The 21,284-nt window shown below is 42.1% G+C and overlaps 1 protein-coding gene across 2 annotated transcripts in view; it reads right to left on the bottom strand.

Annotated features, from left to right (window-relative positions):
- Nucleotides 1–2,866: 2,866 nt before the first annotated feature.
- LOC309852889 (orphan sodium- and chloride-dependent neurotransmitter transporter NTT5-like) overlaps nt 2,867–21,284 on the bottom strand; it is a 44,263-nt gene continuing 25,845 nt past the window's right edge. The window contains exons 2-13 of one of the 2 annotated variants that reach the window (XM_082710339.1): nt 13,677–14,093; nt 13,031–13,188; nt 12,708–12,834; nt 12,344–12,519; nt 11,832–11,942; nt 11,377–11,618; nt 9,830–10,016; nt 9,225–9,426; nt 8,946–9,105; nt 7,674–7,836; nt 7,257–7,463; nt 2,867–2,942 (exon numbers count right to left, since the gene is read on the bottom strand). In XM_082710339.1, the coding sequence (XP_082566465.1) occupies nt 2,895–2,942; nt 7,257–7,463; nt 7,674–7,836; nt 8,946–9,105; nt 9,225–9,426; nt 9,830–10,016; nt 11,377–11,618; nt 11,832–11,942; nt 12,344–12,519; nt 12,708–12,834; nt 13,031–13,188; nt 13,677–14,037 (2,142 nt within the window). In that variant the 5' untranslated portion in view covers nt 14,038–14,093 and the 3' untranslated portion in view covers nt 2,867–2,894. Of the gene's footprint in view, nt 2,943–7,256; nt 7,464–7,673; nt 7,837–8,945; nt 9,106–9,224; nt 9,427–9,829; nt 10,017–11,376; nt 11,619–11,831; nt 11,943–12,343; nt 12,520–12,707; nt 12,835–13,030; nt 13,189–13,676; nt 14,094–21,284 lie in introns of those variants that run through there. The other variant, XM_082710340.1, reaches the window with a different exon arrangement.

The raw sequence follows: 21,284 nt of genomic DNA, 5'->3' as shown, positions 1-21,284 counted from the left end.
CAAGAAAGGAGGGAAACCCAGTGGGTATCAGCAAGTAGAAGCACACCCTCCAAGGGAGCAGAAATTTTGAACTCCTCCATAACTGACAACTGACCTCCTCTTACCAGCAAGAGCGAGTGAGGAAATCCAGATAAAAATGGCTCCTTGTACCACATTTCTTTTCTGATGAGCCACCCCAAACTTCCAATTTCACCCACTGTCCCACAACTGTCTCAAGGGAAACCCACTTGGAATTTTTAGGCAATCAGAAACTCCAGATCTCCAGGCAGGAGCTACCACTTCTTTATGTTTATTCAAAAATTTTGAGGCTGAAAGTTGTTCATTCAATTCTCTTACTGACTTTTTGGAATCTCTGCTGCATTTGTAAAAACCAGATTTTGGGGAGTTTATAGTTTTCCAGGAATGCATCCATTTCATCTAGGTTGCTTAGCTTATTGGCATATAACTGTTGATAATAACTTCTGATGATTCTTTCACCCCCAAACTACTAGAACTCATACAACAATTCAGCAACGTGGCAGGATACAAAGTCACTGTACAGAAATCAGTGGCTTTCTTATACACTAACACTGAAAATACAGAAAGGGAAATTAGAGAATTGGTTCCATTTACTATAGCACCAATTGATTACATTTACTATAGCACCAAGAACCATAAGATACCTGGGAATAAACCTAACCAAAGAGGTAAAGGATCTGTACTTGAGGAACTACAGAACACTCATGAAAGAAATTGAAGAAGACACAAAAAGATGGAAGACCATTCCATGCTCTTGGATCGGAAGAATAAACATTGTTAAAATGTCTATACTGTCTAGAGAAATCTATACTTTTAATGCCATTTTGTTTTTTTTTTTTTAAGATTTTATTTATTTATTTGACAGAGAGAGATCACAGGTAGGCAGAGAGAGAGAGAGAGAGAGAGAGAGAGAGAAGCAGGCTCCCTGCCGAGCAGAGAGCCCGATGTGGGACTCGATCCCAGGACCCCGAGATCATGACCCGAGCCGAAGGCAGCGGCTTAACCCACTGAGCCACCCAGGCGCCCCTTAATGCCATTTTGATCAAAATTCCACCAGTATTTTTCAAAGAGCTGGAGCAAATAATCCAAAAATTTTTATGGAATCAGAAGAGACCCCAAATCGCTAAGGAAATGTTGAAAAACAAAAATAAAACTGGGGGGCATCACGTTATCTGATTTCAAGCTTTACTACAAAGCTGTGATCACCAAGACAGCATGGTACTGGCATAAAAACAGACACATAGACCAGTGGAACAGAGTAGAGAGCCCAGATATGGACCCTCATCTCTATGGTCAAATAATCTTTGACAAAACAGGAAAAAATATACAGTGGAAAAAAGACAGTCTCTTCAATAAATGGTGCTGGGAAAACTGGACAGCTATATGTAGAAGAATGAAACTCGACCATTCTCTTACACCGTACACAAAGATAAACTCAAAATGGATAAAAGACCTCAACGTGAGACAGGAATCCATCAGAACCCTAGAGAAGAATATAGGCAGTAACCTTTTCTATATCAGCCACAGCAACTTCTTTCAAGATATGTTTCCAAAGGCAAAAGAAACAAAAGCGAAGATGAACTTTTGGGACTTCATCAAGATCAAAAGCTTCTGCACAGCAAAGGAAACAGTCAACAAAACAAAGAGGCAACCCATGGAATGGGAGAAGATATTTGCAAATGACAGTACAGACAAAAGGTTGATATCCAGGATCTATAAAGAACTCCTGAAACTCAACACACACAAAACAGACAATCATATTAAAAAATGGGCAGAAGATATGAACAGACACTTCTCCAATGAAGACATACAAATGGCTATCAGATACATGAAAAAATGTTCGTCATCACTAGCCATCAGGGAGAGTCAAATTAAAACCACATTGAGATACCACCTTACACCAGTTAGAATGGCCAAAATTAACAAGACAGGAAACAACATGTATTGGAGAGGATGTGGAGAAAGGGGAACCCTCTTACACTGTTGGTGGGAACGCAAGTTGGTGCAGCTACTTTGGAGAACAGTGTGGAGATTCCTCAAGAAATTAAAAATAGAGCTTCCCTATGACCGTGCAATTGCACTACTGGGTATTTACCCCAACGATACAGATGTAGTGAAAAGAAGGGCTGTATGTACCCCAATGTTTATAGCAGCAATGGTCACGGTCGCCAAACTGTGGAAAGAACCAAGATGCCCTCCAACAGACGAATGGATAAGGAAGATGTGGTCCATATACACTATGGAGTATTATGCCTCCATCAGAAACGATGAATGCCCAACTTTTGTAGCAACATGGACAGGACTGGAAGAGATTATGCTGAGTGAAATAAGTCAAGCAGAGAGAGTCAATTATCATATGGTTTTACTTATTTGTGGAGCATAACGAATAGCATGGAGGATAAGGGAGTTGAGGGAAATTGGAAGGGGAGGTGAACCATGAGAGACTATGGACTCTGAAAAACAATCTGAGGGTTTTGAAGGGCTGTGGGGTGGGAGGTTGGGGGAACCAGGTGGTGTGTATTAGAGAGGGCACAGATTGCATGGAACACTGGGTGTGGTGCAAAAATAATGAATACTGTTATGCTGAAAAAATAAATTAATTTTTAAAAACCCCAAAACACAGATTTTTGTTTTTTGAGACTCAGCTTTTGAGTTTGTCCATCCTGTTTTCTTTTGGGGGGGGGGGTTGTCAGTGCTGAAACCTGGGAATGAAAATTCTATTTTCTGTATCAGTATTTCTGTATCAGTAACTTCTGCTGCTTATTTTCTTCCTTTTACTTTAGATTTATTGGTCTTTTTCCACCTTCTTAAATTGGATGTTTTAGCTAATCAATTTTCAGCCTTCTTTTATAATAATTTGAAATTAATTTACCAATTTAGTGCATCCACTTCTCCCACCAAGACTCAAACAATGCAGATTTCTCCTAAATGGAAAATAGGTTTGGATGTAGGACAGGCCAAACACACACACACATGCTTACCAAATTAGCTCCCTCCCATCATTTTGATATACAGTTCTTATTGCTTACTTTTATGTAGTTTCTAATTTCTATTATGATGTAGTCCCTTACCCATAAATTTGTTTTTAAAGAGACTTTGCGTGGCTCAGTTGGTGAACAACTGCGTTTGTCTCAGGTCATGATCCCAGGGTCCTGGGATTGAGTCCTGCATCGGGCTCCCTGTTCCATGGGGAGTCTGTTTCTCCCTCTGACCTTCTCCCCTCTCATGCTCTGTTTCTCCCTCAAAAAAATAAAATCTTTAAATAAAATAAAATAAGGAGACTTTGCTGTTTTAAGATTTTATTTATTCATTTGAGAAAGAGAGAGATAGTATGGGGGGAGGGGTAGAAGGAGAGGTAGAAGCAGACTCCCCACAGAGCAGGGAGCCCTGAGATCATGATCCCAGCTAGGGGCAGATGTTTAATTGACTGAGCCACCCAGGCGCCCTGACCCATGAATTTTTTTAATGTGGTTTTTAAAATGTCTAATTATATGACTTCCTTCTATTGTATTTTCATTATTCATATCTGACTTGGTTACATTGTGGTCATAGTACACGGTCTGTATAATGACTTGCAGTTTGTCAAGGCTTGTACTATGGGTTACTATGTGATCAATTTTATATTCTGTGTGCTTCAGAAGATACGTATTCTCTAATTATTGAATATAGTGTTCAACATATATGTCCATTATGTCAAACTTGTTAACTGTGTTCAAATGTACATAATTGGGGCACTTGGGTGGCTCAGTCATTAAGCCTCTGCATTTGGCTCAGGTCATGATCCCAACGTCTGGGGATAGAGCCCCCGCATCGGGCTCCCTGCTCAGCAGGAAGCCTGCTTCTCCCTCTCACATGCCCCTTGCCTGTGTTCCCTCTCTCGCTGCCTCTCTCCATGTCAAATAAATACATAAATTTTTAAAACCTACTTACTGTTTTTCTGCTAAAATTGTGTCCGTTTTCAACAAAAATGTTGAATTTGTCAATTTCTCCTTACAATTCCATCAGTTTTATACATTTGAACCTGTATTATTAGGTCCATGCAATTTATAACCTTTGTATCCTTCTCATAAATGTAACCTTGCAACCTCTTTATCTCAAAAAATATTTTATTGCCATAATGATTTTGTCTTTTGGTTAGTATTTGGCAGGTATGGATTCCTCCTTCCTTTTACTCTAAATCTTCCTGTGTCCTAATGTTACAGATGTGTCCCACATCAATTGAAGAGAGCTGGATTTAAAATGGTTCAGTCTTCAATGTTTGCCTTTTAACTAGTGTATTTAGTCCATTTGTAAATAATTGTAATACCTATTATTAGTATATGTGGATTTATAATACTTTATCTTCTTCTTGTCCAACTTTTTTTACACTAATATTTTATATTTTGTTTCACATTCTCTTGATTTTTCCTTGATTTTTTTTCCCACTCTGCTGATCTGTGAATGTAGCAGAAACCACTAGTGCTTTCTAATAACTGTTCTCTGTTCTTCCAGCCTTTTTACTCTGGCCAGTGGGATGTGGACAGAAGTCATGTACTCCACTTTCAGATCTGGCTTATAACTCATTCTCTTTCCCTGTCCACCAGATCACTGGCAAAAACTCCAAAATCTAGAGAAGGGAAGAGCACCAAGGTGAACTAAGTCTGGATCTTTAATGACTGAATGTAGGGCACTCCCACCCTTGTTCCAGCCTACACTGTAGAATATTCTGATGCCCAGTTGTATAAAGTCACTGAGATTTTTGTACTGAAACTGTTAGAGTATCTATTATTATTTACCATAACTAATACATAAATTATAGATTGTTTCTGGAAAGTGTTCAGCTTTTTTCTCTTTGCAAATTGCCTCTCCCTTATTCTTCCAATGATCTCTTTCTGGAGCTCCTATTACACATATGCTGGACTTTCTCCTACTACTCTCCATGTCTCATAAACATTTAAACATTTTTAATTCAACTATAGTTAACATACGGTGTTATATTAGTTTCAGGTGTATAATATAATGATTCAAAAATTCTACACAATCCTCATCAAGGTAAGTGTAATACTGGGGCTCCTTGGTGGTATAGTCAGTTAGGCATCTGACTCTGGGTTTCAGCTCAGGTCATGATCTCAGGGTTGTGAGATCAGGCCCCGAGTTGGGCTCCATGCTCAGTGCAGAGTCTGCTTGAGATTCTCTATCTCTGCCTCTTCTCCACTCATGTTCCTTCTCTCCCAAATAAATAAGTAAAATCTTAAAAAAAAAAAAAAAAGATAAGTACACTCTAGATCCCCTTCATTTCACCCATCACCCCACTGATCTCCCTTTGGCAACCACCAGTTTCCTATCTGTATTTAAGTCTATTTTTTTGTCTGTCTGTTCATTTGTTTCTTAAATTTCACATATGGTTAATCTCATATTTTTAATACTGTAGTTTGTGCTATATTTTGGGTAATTTTTTTAGATTTTCTCTTCCTGGTTCTGTAATTGGTTGTTTAACCCATCCATTAACAAAAATAATCTGTTATTTTTTTTTCATTTCTAAGAGTTCTTTTTGGTTCCTTTACGAATACCCTAATCATTTCTGAGAGGGAACACAGGGGGATTGGGAGAGGAAGAAGCAGGCTTCCAGCTACGCAGGGAGTCCAACACGGGACTCCATCCCAGGACCCCAGGATCATGACCCAAACCAAAGGCAGACGCTTAACAACTGAGCCACCCAAGCACCCCTGTCTTTAATATATATTAAACATATTTTAGCTTATATTATGCATCTGATAATTCCAGCACGTTAGGTCCTTGAGCCGTGATTCTTGCTATTTGTTGTTTCTGCGAATCCTCCCTTGGGGTACCTTTTGCCTTACACATTTTATAATTTCTTTTTCTGAGCTCATGTTCATGGAGTTCTATGAGGTTTGGCAGGGAGGTTCTGTTTCCCCCAGAGATTATTTATATTTACTAATGACCGGTGCTGGGGGGCAAACTGCTATCCACCAAGCACCTTCTATATTAATCTCAACTTGGGGTTTTCAGACTATGCATGTTGTGTGAATCTGAACCAAAATCCCACAAGAGAGTGGGTTTGGGTACAAATTCTCAAAAAAAAAAAAAAAAAAAAAAAAAGAAAAGAAAAGAAAAAGAAAGAAAAGAAAAGACATTAGTTGCTTGCTATTAGAGAAAGAACCAAGACATACATTTTATTGCCATCTAACCCTTTCATGGAGAGTATAACCCTTCAGAGCAATTATCCCAAAGCAATCACTAGCTTTAACACTAGCTGAATTCAAGCTTAATTAAGTTTAATTTTTGGCCTCTTAAAGATTTCCCTTAATTTCTTCAAAGTTCATCTACGCATTTACAGAGGATTGTTGAAATATATTTTATGGTACGTTTTAGGTGTCTTTTACTACCGTGTGTCTTGTTCGTCTCCTTTTGTTGTCACCTTGCCCTAAATGAAGTATTCCATGGGTCTTCAAACCCTGCAGCTAACCTCTATTCTTTGTCATTCCCTACCAAATATCCTTCCATCAGGCTCCTAGACCAACTGAGTAAAAATATATAATGTGTAAAGTTTTAAGTCCCTTGGTAGACTTGGTACAAGTAATCAACTATTCCAAGAATTTAAGAGATACATGAGGAAGTCACCAGTTATTAACTGCTTTGCCATAATTAGCGAATCTACTGCATTCTGAGAAAACGGTCTCTATCTGGTTAGGAAGGAACAGGCAGAGAGGGTCTGGGATTCCAGCATTTGAATTGAACAATTAATGGAAACTAAGAATGGGAGTTACACATTTTTTAATGACAAAAGCAAAGTTCCACTGATGTAGTTACCAGCACCATTTTTACCTTTGTTTCATAGGGATAAGACCTGACACAGACCAGTTCCAAGAGGAAGGCCGCCTAGGAGAAGTAGGGTCAGCAGTCACCATCAACCAAATACTGGAAGTCAAAGAACACCATCATTATGTGTCTGCTGAAGGCAACTATAGGAGATGGAGAGAATGACTGCTGTGTTAACCTCCACCTGGCCAGAAAAAACTTTCCTAATCCAGGAAAACAAAATGTCTTGGGTCCACTTACATTAGCAAGTGCACTTTTACCTTTTCGAATGTCAAGTTGCCAGCCAGGGAGTTCCACTTTGAAAAAGAAGTGTTTCGCCAAATAAACCAAGTCCTATTTCCTAGATGAATTACTCACACGGCAGAGAGGTTTTTCTGTTATTTATTCAACATATTATCCTTCTTTTGATTTTTCCTCACCTGAAGCCATGGATGGGACTTCAGTGAGTTCCCTTTAGCTTCCGGTGTGAAGATAACTGTTGTCCTACTGTGAATCATGGAGACTGTGAAATCCACACCAATGAGTGTGTACAAGAAGTAGGCAGGAACAGGCAAGATGGTAATGGCGATGAGGATGATGAGCAAGACTTTAGCCCATAATGGATAAACTCGGATCACCTCATTGGACTGTGGAGAAAGGGAAGGTTTAGAAACCCAGGTTCTCTGAAATGGAAGGCTGTAGAGGTTCGGGGTAGGTCATGAACCAAGGCCAGAGACTAGATAACTGAATCTCTAAGGGAACCAGGGAATAAGGCGACAGAGTCCTAGAGGCCAGAGGAGATTGGAACATTCTCACCCACTCCCTAGGGGGTTCTGGGGTCTTAGAGGGAGGCTCACAATGCTCGAATCCCAGGCCAAGTAGGTGAGGTTCTTCAGAAGCAGATGAATCAGGGTGCTTACAAACAGGACTAGCAGCACAAACGGAGACAGAAAACACCACAGCCAACGATAGATGGGGGATATGGGGCGGCCCAACATGGTAATCAAGTCTGCAAGGAACCTGAGAGGAAGGGCCACAAGACTTTGGGGGGCCTTTTCGGGCTTTATCCAGCCTTGGGGAGGGGTCAATCCAAACCCAGCCCGGGAGACAAAGTTTCGCATTTCTTAAACCTTTCTGTTCACCTCCACAACCAGTTTTCTTGCCTCTTAATTCATCACCTTTCAGTCTGATTTCTGTCCCAGTCCCAAGATTTTTTAAAAAACAAAACCCCTAAACACTTCTCTCTTCCATCACCTTTAGAATCAAAGTCAATACATCTGGTTTCTAAATGTAGTTTCTTCAAGTTCACATATCTAGCTTTCTTTGGTACACCTTCTTAGCCCCAACATGGATGCACATCGGGTTTCTTTTGCCTAGAATGTTCTCCTTTCTTTCCCTTGACAAACTCCCCTTCCTGTCTAGATTCTGTTCAAGCACCCCCTCCTTGCCTTCTTTAGATAACCATTTGTGTTCCCAGAGTGCCCTTGGCTGCCTCTATCATAGGCTTACTATCCTGCCCCCAAATCTACCTAATGTCTTCTTCTTTCAACTCTGAGAGTGGAAAACTCAATGTAATTTATCCCAGTATCCTCAGTGCTCACAAGGCCTGCCTGGTGTGCCTGCTTGGGCACACCTGGGTAATATGTGAGAGTGAGTGTAGAACCAGCAAACTGATGCCAAGAGCTACTATCGCCTAGAAACACCACCACATTTGGATTACATGCTGTTTCTCAAATGTTAGTGTGCATACCATTTACTTGGGGGTCTTATTAAAATGCAGATACAAATTTAAAGGTTTGGGGTATAGCCTGAAGGTCTGCTTTTAAACTCCCAGGTGATGCCAATGCTACTGTTCCAGAGCACACTTAGAGAAGCAAGGGATTACCTGCCACACTACCCTGGTTAAAATTAAGGTTCAGGAGCCACTAGGACTTGATATGGACTGTCCACCACTTTTTCATTCTCCACCTGTTTTCTCCAGGAATTAGCCCATGCTTTCTCCTTCCCACCCCTGGGGGCTCTCCAAAAGCCTGGGTCAGAGGCCTGACAGTGAGAGCAGGAGGGCAGTACTCCCTAGGGGCTGTCGCTGTGTGGATGCGTGACTGCAGATCCGGGGCTTGGGGCATCACCTCCTGGCCCCATAGATCCAGGCCATGGCTATGTTCTCCAAGATGATAATGAAGAAGAGGGGCAGAGATACCCAGTAATCATCCAGCAGGTTCACATAGTAGCTGCCCGAAGGCCTCACGAAAATGAGGCTGCCCAGGAACATAGGCACACAGACGCCCACTGAGGGAAAACATCAGATTTGGATCAAGTTCAGAATTCAAACTAGGTTGTGTAAGAGTCCCAGTAGGGTTAAGCTCAACAATGGTGTTAGGTAGGAGTGGGACCATAGATTAGAGTACCTGTGAGCAGTTTTCTGTATTTCCCGAGGGAAGAGAAAGTGTCCTGGAGCGGGGTAATGATGCCCTGCATGATTCCGGTCATGGTGCTCAGCCCCAGGCTCACCAGCAACACGAAGGTGGTGATGGCCCAGAAGGTGGACCCGGAAAATACACAGATGAGATCAGTAAATGCCACAATGGCCACACCGGGACCCTCCATAACCTGTGAGTGAAGGGAGGAAGAGCAAGGGCTCTGAGCTCATTCTGTAGAATCCTAACTGCTTTCCTGCCCCCTCCCCTAGGAAACCATCTGTAGCTCTGTTAATAGACATTGTTGAATTCATCTGGCTTTGAGGCATGAGGACTTCATCCGGCAACAGCTGCTGGTCTGGCAACTCTTTGGGATGGTATGAACAGGCTTATGTGAACTCCAGTGCTTGGTGCTACAGAGGCTACAACTGCCTTACTGCAATAGCGTATGGTAAACCTCTGTCTTGGTTGTCCGGGATGCTGCCAAGAATTGTCTTTCTGGATTCTAGAGACATCTCTGCAGAGCTGAAGTTTCTGGTGCACTGGGGAGGGGCTTTGAGGGGAACATGAGGACCCCATCCCCAGCCCTTACCTACCTCCTTCAATTCTTGAGCTATGCTGCAAGTGGACACATAGGGTAGGACCATGTCTTTGAGTCGTTGAGGGAGGCTCTTGAGCCACCTGGAGTAGATGGAGCTTGGATGAAGATATATACTCTCTGGAGGGCTGGCCTCGACAGGCAGCACCCTGGAAGCTATCAGACCCAGCACTGTCTCAGCATTCCTGGAGACAGAGGTAGAATCACATAAAACCATTATGGCCCTTTAAGATAACTTCTCTTCTCTTCTACATGAGAAGGAAAACCGCTAGTCTAGAGTTTCTGAACTGCACTGCAACCTAGGTCTCCAGGGTCCTAGTGCTACCTGTTGGACACCTACTTTCATAAGGCGTCTGCCGAGGCCAGAGTTTTTCTGATTCACGTGGGGCCCTGGAGCTGGTCTTTAATATATCATCATGGAGGGCTTTAGGACGTGTACCTCCTACTAGACAATCTCAGGACAATGTTAAAGCTTCTCCACTTTCCTGACCAACTGGCCTCTCTAGTCTCCTAAAGTATAACTCTTCACTTTCTCTACTTCGGCCACACTCAACTATTCGAGCTGCTGCAACCAGCCATGCTCTCCAGCATGCCCAGATCTTTGGCACACGACATTATCTCTGCCTAGAACCACCCACACTCTGCTCCTGCTCAGTCTCCCCCAATTCGACCACTATACTGTTCTCCATATGCAAATTCCTACAAACGCTCACTCAACTCCCTGAACTCTATTTATTGCCATGGAAAGCTATTCAAGATCTATTTCCATAAGGGCAAGTCAACAAGCTGCAGGAAAGTAGTATGGTTTCATCCAGTTTTTTCAATAACGTGTTTCTCTATGTAGGTCTAGGAATGGGAAACACTTGAAAGACTACTAGCTGTGGTTATCTGTCAGGAGACACACTGAACTCGGAAGTGCCTCCAGGAGAGGAAGTCTTCTCTGACTGCCTCAGGATGTTAACAGCTTGCTCTTGTGCATTTCTCATCACCCCTACTAACAGTTCTCATCTACTTGTCATTATCTATTTAGTATCTCCTTCAAGACTGATTTTCCCGAGGGCAGGGATAATGGTCTGCTTCACCACTGTTTGTGTTCCCAGAACCCAATACAAACACAGGGTTGTCAGACAGATGTTTTATAAATGTCTGATGAGTATTTTTAGAATGAATCTCACAGGAGAAGAAAATCAGGAATGGGTTAAGGGGACTCTGGTGGGGCAGTAGCTCCTTTATTATTTTTTCTTATCTAATGATTCCACTGAAGCCATTCTCCCAATTTTCCATGGCAGACCCCAGTTAAGAATGGGGTGAACACAACTTTGAAAACCTCCAAGTTTGAGGGCTTCCCTAGTTTAGAAAGGCAGATCTGAAAGAGATAGAGTTGGAGTGATTCAGGTGTTTCAAAGCTTCAGGAGGCTCCTGTTTGAGGGTCCCATATTGACTGAGCCAATAGCCCTGAAGGATGGGGGCCTAGACTGGAATTTCTTGAGCTATTTCTCAGACTTTGGTCTTTTTGATGATCTCCACATGAAAGATTGGTCTCACCTCATGTAACATCTTTCGGTGTTCTCTGTGGCCACGTGGCCCATTATGGCAAATACAAACACGGTGGCAGTTAGCGAGGCAGTCAAGTTGAGAAGAGCCACAACAAAGGCATCCATGACACAGTTGTTGGCCCGAGGGATGTATGAGCTGATTGCAGTGAAGCTGCCAAAGCCAGGGCCCATGGATAAAAAGAGCTGGTTCCCTGTCCGGCGCCACACTTCCACAGAGTACAGGGCTGGCAACTGGGGAGAAGTACTGTGTAAACTGGGATATAAAGGGAAGTAAACCATGGGGTAAACCATGAAGGGAAATAAACCATGGGGTAAACCATGATGTGATGGAGGATGAGAAGGCACTGAAGGAGGGAGCCCGGAGGGCCTCTATCAGAAAAACAACAATTCTGTCCCTGACACCCCCATGTGGATAAGAGGATCAAAGGGCAGGGAACACCTCACCTTGGCAGCCAACAAATTCTTGAGACCAAAATGTGCACCTTCCAGCATGAGACTCCGGATTAGGAGACAGAAAAGGATGAAGTAGGGAAGGAGTACTGAGACATACAGCATCTGAGTAGGAAGTATGATTCAGAAATAGAGGTCAGCAAAGGCAGAAGCTGGGACAGTGGGATCCAAGACTACTGAGAGTCAAAGGTCATACTAGAAGGAGTTAGAAGTTGGGAGACCTACAGGCATCAAGTTAGGAGAATATAAGGGGGGTCTCAGAAAGAAAGGAGTCTATCGGATTTTTTTTTTAAAGATTTATTTATTTATTTGACAGAGAGAGATCACAAGTAAGCAGAGAGGCAGGCAGAGAGAGAGAGGAGGAAGCAGGCTCCCCGCCGAGCAGAGAGCCCGATGTGGGACTCTATCCCAGGACCCTGAGATCATGACCTGAGCCGAAGGCAGCGGCTTAACCCACTGAGCCACCCAGGCGCCCCAATCGGATTTTAAGTTAGAGGATGGCTCACCTTTCCAGTGGACTTTGGTCCTTTGATCATGGAGACGCAGATAATAAACCAGGTAACAAAGAGAGAGACACTGAGGTGCATAATGGGTAGCCCACCCACTTCAATTTCATCTGTGGCCTTCAATACATTCCGGTACCAAAAGTATGTGGTAGACGTTGTCCGCTCACATTCAGGATCTGAGGTGAACTCGCCATGGAGGAAACTGCAAGACCACAAGCCTCCCTCTTCCAGTCCCCCTCCACCCGCTCCTTCAATCTCCATCATCTTCCTGCTCATGCCTAGTCTCTCAGTGATCCTCTTCCTTCTTCATTACTCTAACCTTTTACAGCTCTCCCACTTGCCCTTCTCTTCCCTCTCTTCTCACCAAAAGAACTGGAGTTCTTCAGTAAGGGGCACGTTGACCAAGGCAGTGGAGACTGGAAAGACTGAACCAAATAGAAGAGATTCCAAGCCATGAGCACACTGTAGTACGAGCCCACGATGCAGCACACCTAGGGACCATGAAGAGTTCTGGAGACAGGAGAAGAAAGGAAGGCCAGCAGAAGGGAGGGGATTTGACCAGAGGACTGTGGGACTGAAGAGACTTGACCCACAGAAGTGAAGTCATGGGACCCCTCCCAGGACAAGGAACTGTTGGGGTCGGAGCGGGGCATTAAGGGTAGGCCTGGACAGCCCAAGACTCCTTACCATGAAGCTGCTGTACCCCACACCACCCATCCAGGGGCTGATGACCTTCCATACACCAATGCTGCCCTGACGCATCCTCTGACCGGCTGCCATCTCCAGGAATAGAAGAGGAACCCCGATCAAGTACAGCATGAGGATGTAGATGATGAGAAAACTGCCTGTGCAGGGGGTCAGGAGGGCCTCTGAGAACCACCCAGCTCCTCAGTGCCTGGACTTCCTTGGGGACTGGGAAAACACGCCCCCCCCCCCCCCCAGTGACCTCCCTCAGAGCCACCAGCAGCAGGGCTCAACTGTTTCCACATCCCTCATAGTCTCAAGTGTCCCTTGAGTCCCCAGTTCCTGGAAGACCAGAGGCCCAGTTTCCACTCCCTCCCTCAATCTCGGCCTTCAGCCCCACCATCCTCACGAGCCTAAGTGTTCCGATATCCTGCTCACACCCACCTAACACGCTAGGTGTTCAGGTACCTGGCTCCAGCATTGGTGGTACAGTGGTGAGCACAGCTGCCATCCAGGTACCTGGTTTCTGCCCTAATCAGGTTCCCAAATCCCCCCACCCCTACATATTTCAGAGACCCCAGAGTAGCTAGGATAGTCGTCTGGCTCCCCACCCCCTTCTGGGTCCATGATTCCTAGTCCCCAGGCTCACCACCTCCATTGTGAAAACACAGATAAGGAAAGCGCCAGATGGTGCTCAGTCCCACAGAAAAGCCCACGTGGGCCAGCAGGTACTCAATTTTATTGGCCCAAGATGGTCGATTGGTGGGGGGTTCCTCCTTTGGTTCATCCTTGTTTATGGTCTCCAGTATTTCATCATTATCTTCATCAGACCAAATGTATGATGACACCATGTCACACTTCTGTTCCTCTGTCATCAGTTCCTCAATAGCCAAATCAGGCTTTAAGAGCTGGGAAGCTGAGGTAGTAGCAATCAGGGATTTGGAATCCGAAGGTCTAGAAATCTGGGATTTCTCATCTTGGGCCTCCGTGTTTTCACTAACAGATGTCATCCTGGGTGGACTCTAGTTCCTGCTTCTGCAGGGATGGGGCTTCCTTCTTTGTTGACCTTAAGGACATCAAGAACTACAGACTTCAGACACATGAGCTAAGGAAAGACAAGACTCATCCCATAAGAACCACTGAGGCCTCCCAAACCCTTTCATCCTTATGTGAGAAGAACATGAAGTCTCTACCTCTGAAAACATACCAAGGACATGCATGACTCTGGAAGGTAATAATTTTAAAATAATACTATCTAAAATAATACCAAAAGACATAAAAGGTCTAGGAATAATTTTAACAAAAGATGAGCAAGGTCTTTAGACACACACACAAGTGCACACACTAAAATATTACTGAGAGAAAATAAAATGAAGAGATAGAACATGTTTGCGAAATGGAAGTATAACAATGTCAGTTATCCCCAATTTGATCTATAAATTCAATGCAATTCTTATTGAAATCACATCAGGGTTTGGGGGAAATTGACAAGCTGACTCTAAAATGTACATGAAAAGCAAAAGCCCTAGAATAGTTAATACAATCTTGACAAAAGAGAACCCAATGTAAAGACTAATTATAAAACTATAATAATTAAGAGAGTATGGTATTGGCACAGGGATCTATGGCACAAATAGGTCCATAAATCAATATCCTATACTGTTTAATACAGTAGCTACTAGGCACATATGGTTATTTAAATTAATTAAAATTAAATAACTTTAAAAAGTTAGTTCCTCAGTCATACTAGCCATATATCAAGTGCTCAGTAGCTGTATGGCTACCTGTATGTCTATCAAGTGCTCAGTAGCTGTATGGCTACCACATTGGAAGGACAGATATCAGGCATTTCCATTACCACAGAAAGTTCTGTGGATACCTCTGGGAGAAAGTTCAGAAACACACAAATATGAACGCCTGATTTATAATAAAGATGGCATTGCAAAGCTGTAGAGAAAGGGCATTCTTTTCAATGAACACTGGTCATTAGAGCACTTGGAAATCTACACAGAGATAAACGAATTCTGCCCTCCCCAACTTCACATATTAAACAAAAATATATTCAGAGATTGAAGTTCTAAATGTGAAAGGTAAAACAGTAACACTTCCAGATAAAAAACTTGGAAGAATATCAAAAAGGACATAAGGGGCACCTGGGTAGTTCAGTGAGTTAAGCTGCTGCCTTCGGCTCCGGTCATGATCTCAGGGTCCTGGATCAAGCCCCATGTTGGGCTCTCTGCTCAGCAGGGAGCCTGCTTCCTCCTCTCTCTCTGCCTGCCTACTTGTGTTCTCTGTCGAATAAATAAATAAAATCTTAAAAAAAAAAAAAAACTACTGTGCTAACAAATGAAAACCAAAAATAATTTTAAAAGGACATAAAAAGCACCAATCATAAAGGAAAAGTTTGACACCGTGGACTAAATTAAAAGGAGAAAATTCTTCAATGAAAACTTTGCATTAAGTAAGTAAACAGGGGCGCCTGGGTGGCTCAGTTGGTTAAGCATCTGACTTCACTTCAGGTCCTGGGATTGAGCCCTGTGTCAGGCTCCCTGCTCTGCAGGGGGCCTGCTTTTCCTCTCCTCCTGACTCGTGCTCTCTCTCGAAATCTCTGTCTCTCAAATAAATAAATAAAATCTTAAAAAAAAAAAATAAGGGAGTAAACAGACAATCCCTGGAGCAGAGGAAGATATTTACAACGTATGTGGTAGACAGAACAATGCCCTTCTCCAAGATATCCACATCCTAATCCCTAGAACCTGTGAATATGTTACCTTTGTGTGAAGAACACTTTTTAAATGTGGTTAAGTGACAGATCTTGAAATGAGATGATCCTGGATTATCTATGATGGGTGCAATGTAATTATAGAGTTCTTTTATGGGAAAAGGGGGTAGGAGAGTCAGAATCCAAGGAGAAAATGAGATGGCAGGAGCAGAAGTTAAGTGATGCGCCTTGAATGTGGAAGAAGGGGCCATGACTCAAGGAATGCTAGCTGGAAAAGGCTAGGAAATGGATTTTCTCCTGGGTCCTATTTAAGGAATACAAGCATGCTAATACCTTGCTTTTAGCCCAGTGAAACAGATTTCAGATTTTTGACCTCCAGAACAATACAATAATACACTTATGTTGTTTTTTTTTTTTTTAAAGATTTATTTATTTATTTGACAGTGAGAGAGACAGAGAGAGAGGGAACACAAGCAGGGGGAGTGGGATAGGGAGAAGCAGGCTTCCCGCTGAGCAGGGAGCCTGACTCGGGGCTGGATCCCAGACCCCTGGGATCATGACCTGAGCGGAAGGCAGGTGTTTAATGACTGAGCCACCCAGGCATCCCACATTTATGTTGTTTTAAGCCACTAAGTTTGTAGTTATTATGAGAGCAAAAGTAGGAAACTAACAAAATATATATACCAAAAAAGGGTTGTTTCCTAAACAATATCTGTAACAAAGAAATACGTACAAATAAATAAGAAAAAGTAAACAAGTTATAAAGTGGAGGGAAGGGGCACCTGGGTGGCTCAGTGGGTTAAAGCCTCTGTCTTCAGCTCAGGTCATGATCCCAGGGTCCTGGGATGGAGTCCACGACCTACCTGCTCTTCGCTCAGCAGGAGCCTGCTTCCCCGCCCCTCTCTGCCTGCCTCTCTGCCTACTTGTGATCTCTGTCTATCAAATAAATGAATTTTTTAAATTAAATTAAATTAAAAAATTTTTTAAAAGTGGAAGAGAAAGCTTGGACAAGCTTACTCATATACTAAAGATATACAAATTGATAACCATTGGAAATGGTGGTCATTATTTTATAAATCTTCCAACTTTCCTGTATACTGATTTTTTCATAATAAAATGTTGGGAGGAAACCACAATGAGACCACTATATACCCCTAGATGAGTTAATATTTATTTTTATTTATTTATTTATTATTATTATTTTTAATTCCTGAATTGACTGTAGTTTATTTCACTATCTCCATGGTAACCCTGTTCACCCTTTCCCTCATTCTGGGTAGAAGGAATTTTGATATGGGATAGAGGTTGGGAGATAAATAAACATTAAATGTTTTTTTTTTTTATAAACATATATTTTTATCCCCAGGGGTACAGGTCTGTGAATCACCAGGTTTACACACTTCACAGTACTCACCAAAGCACATACCCTCCCCAATGTCCATAATCCCACCCCCTTCTCCCAAACCCCCTCCCCCCAGCAACCCTCAGTTTGTTTTGTGAGATTAAGAGTCACTTATGGTTTGTCTCCCTCCCAATCCCATCTTGTTTCATTTATTCTTCTCCTACCCACTTAAGCCCCCATGTTGCATCACCACTTCCTCATATCAGGGAGATCATATGATAGTTGTCTTTCGCTGCTTGACTTATTTCGCTAAGCATGATACGCTCTAGTTCCATCCATGTTGTCGCAAATGGCAAGATTTCATTTCTTTTGATGGCTGCATAGTATTCCATTGTGTATATATACCACATCTTCTTGATCCATTCTAGATGAGTTAATATTTAAAAGTCTGTTTAAACCAAATGATGGCACATTTGGAAACTTCTGGAATTCACACACACAGTTGGTAGAAGCATAGATTGGTATTACTTCAGAAAACTAGTTGAACAAAACTATATACCTTAAATACTTTCTTGTTTTATAATTCACTCCAAAGTGATCATCTAAGAGAAGTATATATCTAAGTACAACAAAACCCATGTCCAAGAATGCTGACAGTTGTGCTATTCCTAATGGTCCGGGAAACGACACAGATCTCCTTCAACAGCAGAACATACCGGAGACAGTACGTTCATATAATGGGTATACAACAATGGAAAGAGTGAAATGCCGATATGCACAACAACGTGGATTAATCTCAGAAATATTACTTTGAATGAAAGAAGCTATATGAAGTTCAAGAACAGGCAAGACAAACTCATGGTATCAGAGGCCAGGATAGTGTACTTACACTGTGATAATTTATCTACTTATAATTATGATTTGAACATACTTCGAATGTGATACTCTAATAACCCGCTGAGCCACCCAGGCACCGGAGCATCCAACTCTTGATTTCTGGGTTGTAAACTTAGTTAAAAGAAAGTTTATCTTAAAAATGAACATTGGGGGCACCTGGGTGGCTCAGTCAGTTAAGCGTCTGCCTTTGGCTCAGGTCATGATCCCAGGGTCCTGGGATGGAGCCCAGCGTTGGCTGGCTCCCTGCTCCGCTGGAAGCCTGCTTCTCCCTCCCCCTCTGCAGCTCCCCCTGCTTGTGGGCTCACACTGTCAAATAAATAAAATCTTAAAAAAAAAAAAAAAGAAAAAGAAAAAAAAAAACTGGAAAACAAACCAACAAAAACCCCTGGATTTCTATATAGTAATAATAAACAGAAAGTAGATTTTAAAAAAAGAAAGATAGCACTCACATAGCAACAAAAACTCTATGGTATCAAGAAATAAACTGAAACATTAAACTGAGACCTCAAGTATGCAAAAAGATTCCATGTTCATGAATATACTCAATACTGTAAAAGGATAGAATTTCTCCCCAAAATTGATTTGTTGATTGATATGATGAACTGATTATAGATTAATGCAATTCCAATCAAAATCTCAACATAATTTTTCATAAAAGTTAACAAGATTTTACAATTTATATAGAAGAATAATGTGCTGAAAATAATGAAGAGATTGCCACTAAGTTCTTTGTCACTGGCCAAGATGGAATAACATAGTGATACGCAACTAGTCTCTTCACCAATAACAGCTAAAACAGAATATAAGAAACAACAACCTGAGAGCTTTGAAAAGCAAACTGGAGAAAAAAAAAAAAGGCAGATTGGGGAATTAAGTTACAGCCTTAATAATGACTTACAAGGTGGGGAGTGAGTTTCGTATTTCTTTCCCCTCTTTTTTCCTGATCCAAGAATAAGCCAAACCACATAACTGTGCAACAAGCACCAACAGCAGAAACTCCAGGAGAAGTCTCCTATTTCCAAAGGACCAGGAAAAGTGAGCTTCTATGCACCAGAGAGTGGGGGGCGAGGGAAAATACCAATTTTCCCTTCTCACCTCAGAGGCTCACCCTGAACTACACAAGCAGAACAGATGTGAAGAAGTGCAACAAGGTTGTGACAACTGAACAATATAAACCACTGCCCGAGTCATAGACTGACTCCAGGGCGGCACATGCTAATACAAAAAGCACAGCAAAGGATTTGAAGATTGAACTAACATTGTTACCAGCACCCACATAAGATATGACAAAACCTGCTCTCTGAACCTACCCAGGCTGATTGCCTCCTAAAACAAATAAAGCAAACAAAACTCAACATCTCCACAGGATTTTTTTTTTTTTTACATTTTATTTATTTATTTGACAGACAGAGATCACAAGCAGGCAGAGAGGCAGGCAGAGAGAGCGGAAGGGAAGGAGGCTCCCTGCTGAGCAGAGAGCCCAACTCAAGGCTCCATCCCAGGATCCCAGGATCATGACCTGAGCCAAAGGCAGAGGCTTTAACCCACTGAGACACCCAAGATGCCCCATCTCCACAGGATTTAAAAAAAAATTTTTTTTTCTCCACAGGGTATTAACATGATCCTGAGTTCACAACATAATATTAAAAATTCCCAGGATAAAATCCAGAATTACTCATCACTTACACATACAGAACAATCTGACCATTTCTCAAGGGAAAAGACAATTAACAGATGTCAACTCTAAGATGACCCAGATGGTGAAATTTATTATTTTTAAAGACTTTATTATTTTTAGAACTGCATATATTTTTCCAGCTTCATTGAGGTATTATATACAAGTATGTATATATTTAAGGCATAATATGTAATGTTTTGATATATGTATACAGTGAGATATGTCACCCCATGAAGTTAATTAATTTATCCCTTACCTCACAGCTATTATTTGTGTGTGTGTTAAGAACATTTAAGATCTACTCTCCTAGCAATTTTCAATTAGACAATACATTATTATTAACTACAGTCATCAGAACTCATTCAGTTTATAATGGAAAGTTAGTACCCTCTGACCAACAGACATCTCTGCATTTTCTCCCTCCCCCCATCCCCTGGTAACCATTCTTCTACCCTCTTTCTAGGAGTTTGACTTTTTAAAAATTTCACATATAATTGAGATTAGCAGTATTTATTTGTCTTTCTGTACCTGGCTTATTTTACTTAGTATAATGTCCTTGAGGTTCACCCATGTTGTTGGAAATGGCAGGATTTCCTTCTTTTCTAAGGCTAAATAATATTCCATTGTATGTATATATACATCACATTTTCTTTATCCAATCATCTGTTGATGGGACACTTAGGTTGTTTTCAAATCTTGGCTATGGTGAATAATGCTACAATGAACATGGAAGTGCCGGTATCTCCTCAAGATACTGATGTCAGGGCGCCTGGGTGGCTCAGTGGGTTAAGCCGCTGCCTTCGGCTCAGGTCATGATCTCAGGGTCCTGGGATCGAGTCCCGCATCGGGCTCTCTGCTCAGCAGGGAGCCTGCTTCCATCTCTCTCTCTCTCTCTCTCTGCCTGCCTCTCCATCTACTTGTGATCTCCCTCTATCAAATAAATAAATAAAATCTTAAAAAAGTAAAAAAAAAAAAAAAAAAGATACTGATGTCATTTTGATGAAGTCCCAGAACCTAAGTCAGGTTCGGTGGGGTGAGGTTCGGAGCTGACGACTAAAGAAAGAATTCTTAAGACATCTTTGGTGCAAAATGGTGGTTTATTAAAGCACGGGGACAGGACCCGTGGGCAGACGGAGATGCTGCTGCCCCGGGTTGTGAGGAGTGGCTGGTTATATACACAGGAGTTGGGTAGGTGAGGACAAAGGGTTGTTCAGAAGGGCTATTGGGATAAAGAAGACTGTCAGGATATGGAAGGCCTGGTTACTATCAAGCCAAGGCCACTTTCCCTCTAATGAGGCACTAACATAAAGACAATTGGGAGTCTCCCGGTGGAATGTTACATTCCTGCTATCAAGCATCCTTGTTAATGAGATTTAGGTTTAGAAGAAATTTAACTTTATTTACTTTTCCTTCCACCCCCGCCTCCTTAGGTTTTATGGAGGGGAGGGTGACATTTGGCTTGAGAAACTGAGTTTTGTGTCCTTGGAAATTGGGCTATTGATAAGGTAACTTCTTTGTTGTAATCTCAAGGACATTTGTAAACCAAGAGAGACTCCTGCCTTGCAGGACTGTGATCTCTGCAAGATAACCATTTGCTCTTCTTTTAGGGCAGTCAGGG

The sequence above is a fragment of the Mustela nivalis genome, assembly GCF_964662115.1.
Source record: "Mustela nivalis genome assembly, chromosome: 18".
Classification (NCBI taxonomy): domain Eukaryota; kingdom Metazoa; phylum Chordata; class Mammalia; order Carnivora; family Mustelidae; genus Mustela; species Mustela nivalis.
Note: the sequence above shows the minus strand (reverse complement) of the source record. Positions and strands in the feature narration are given on the sequence as shown.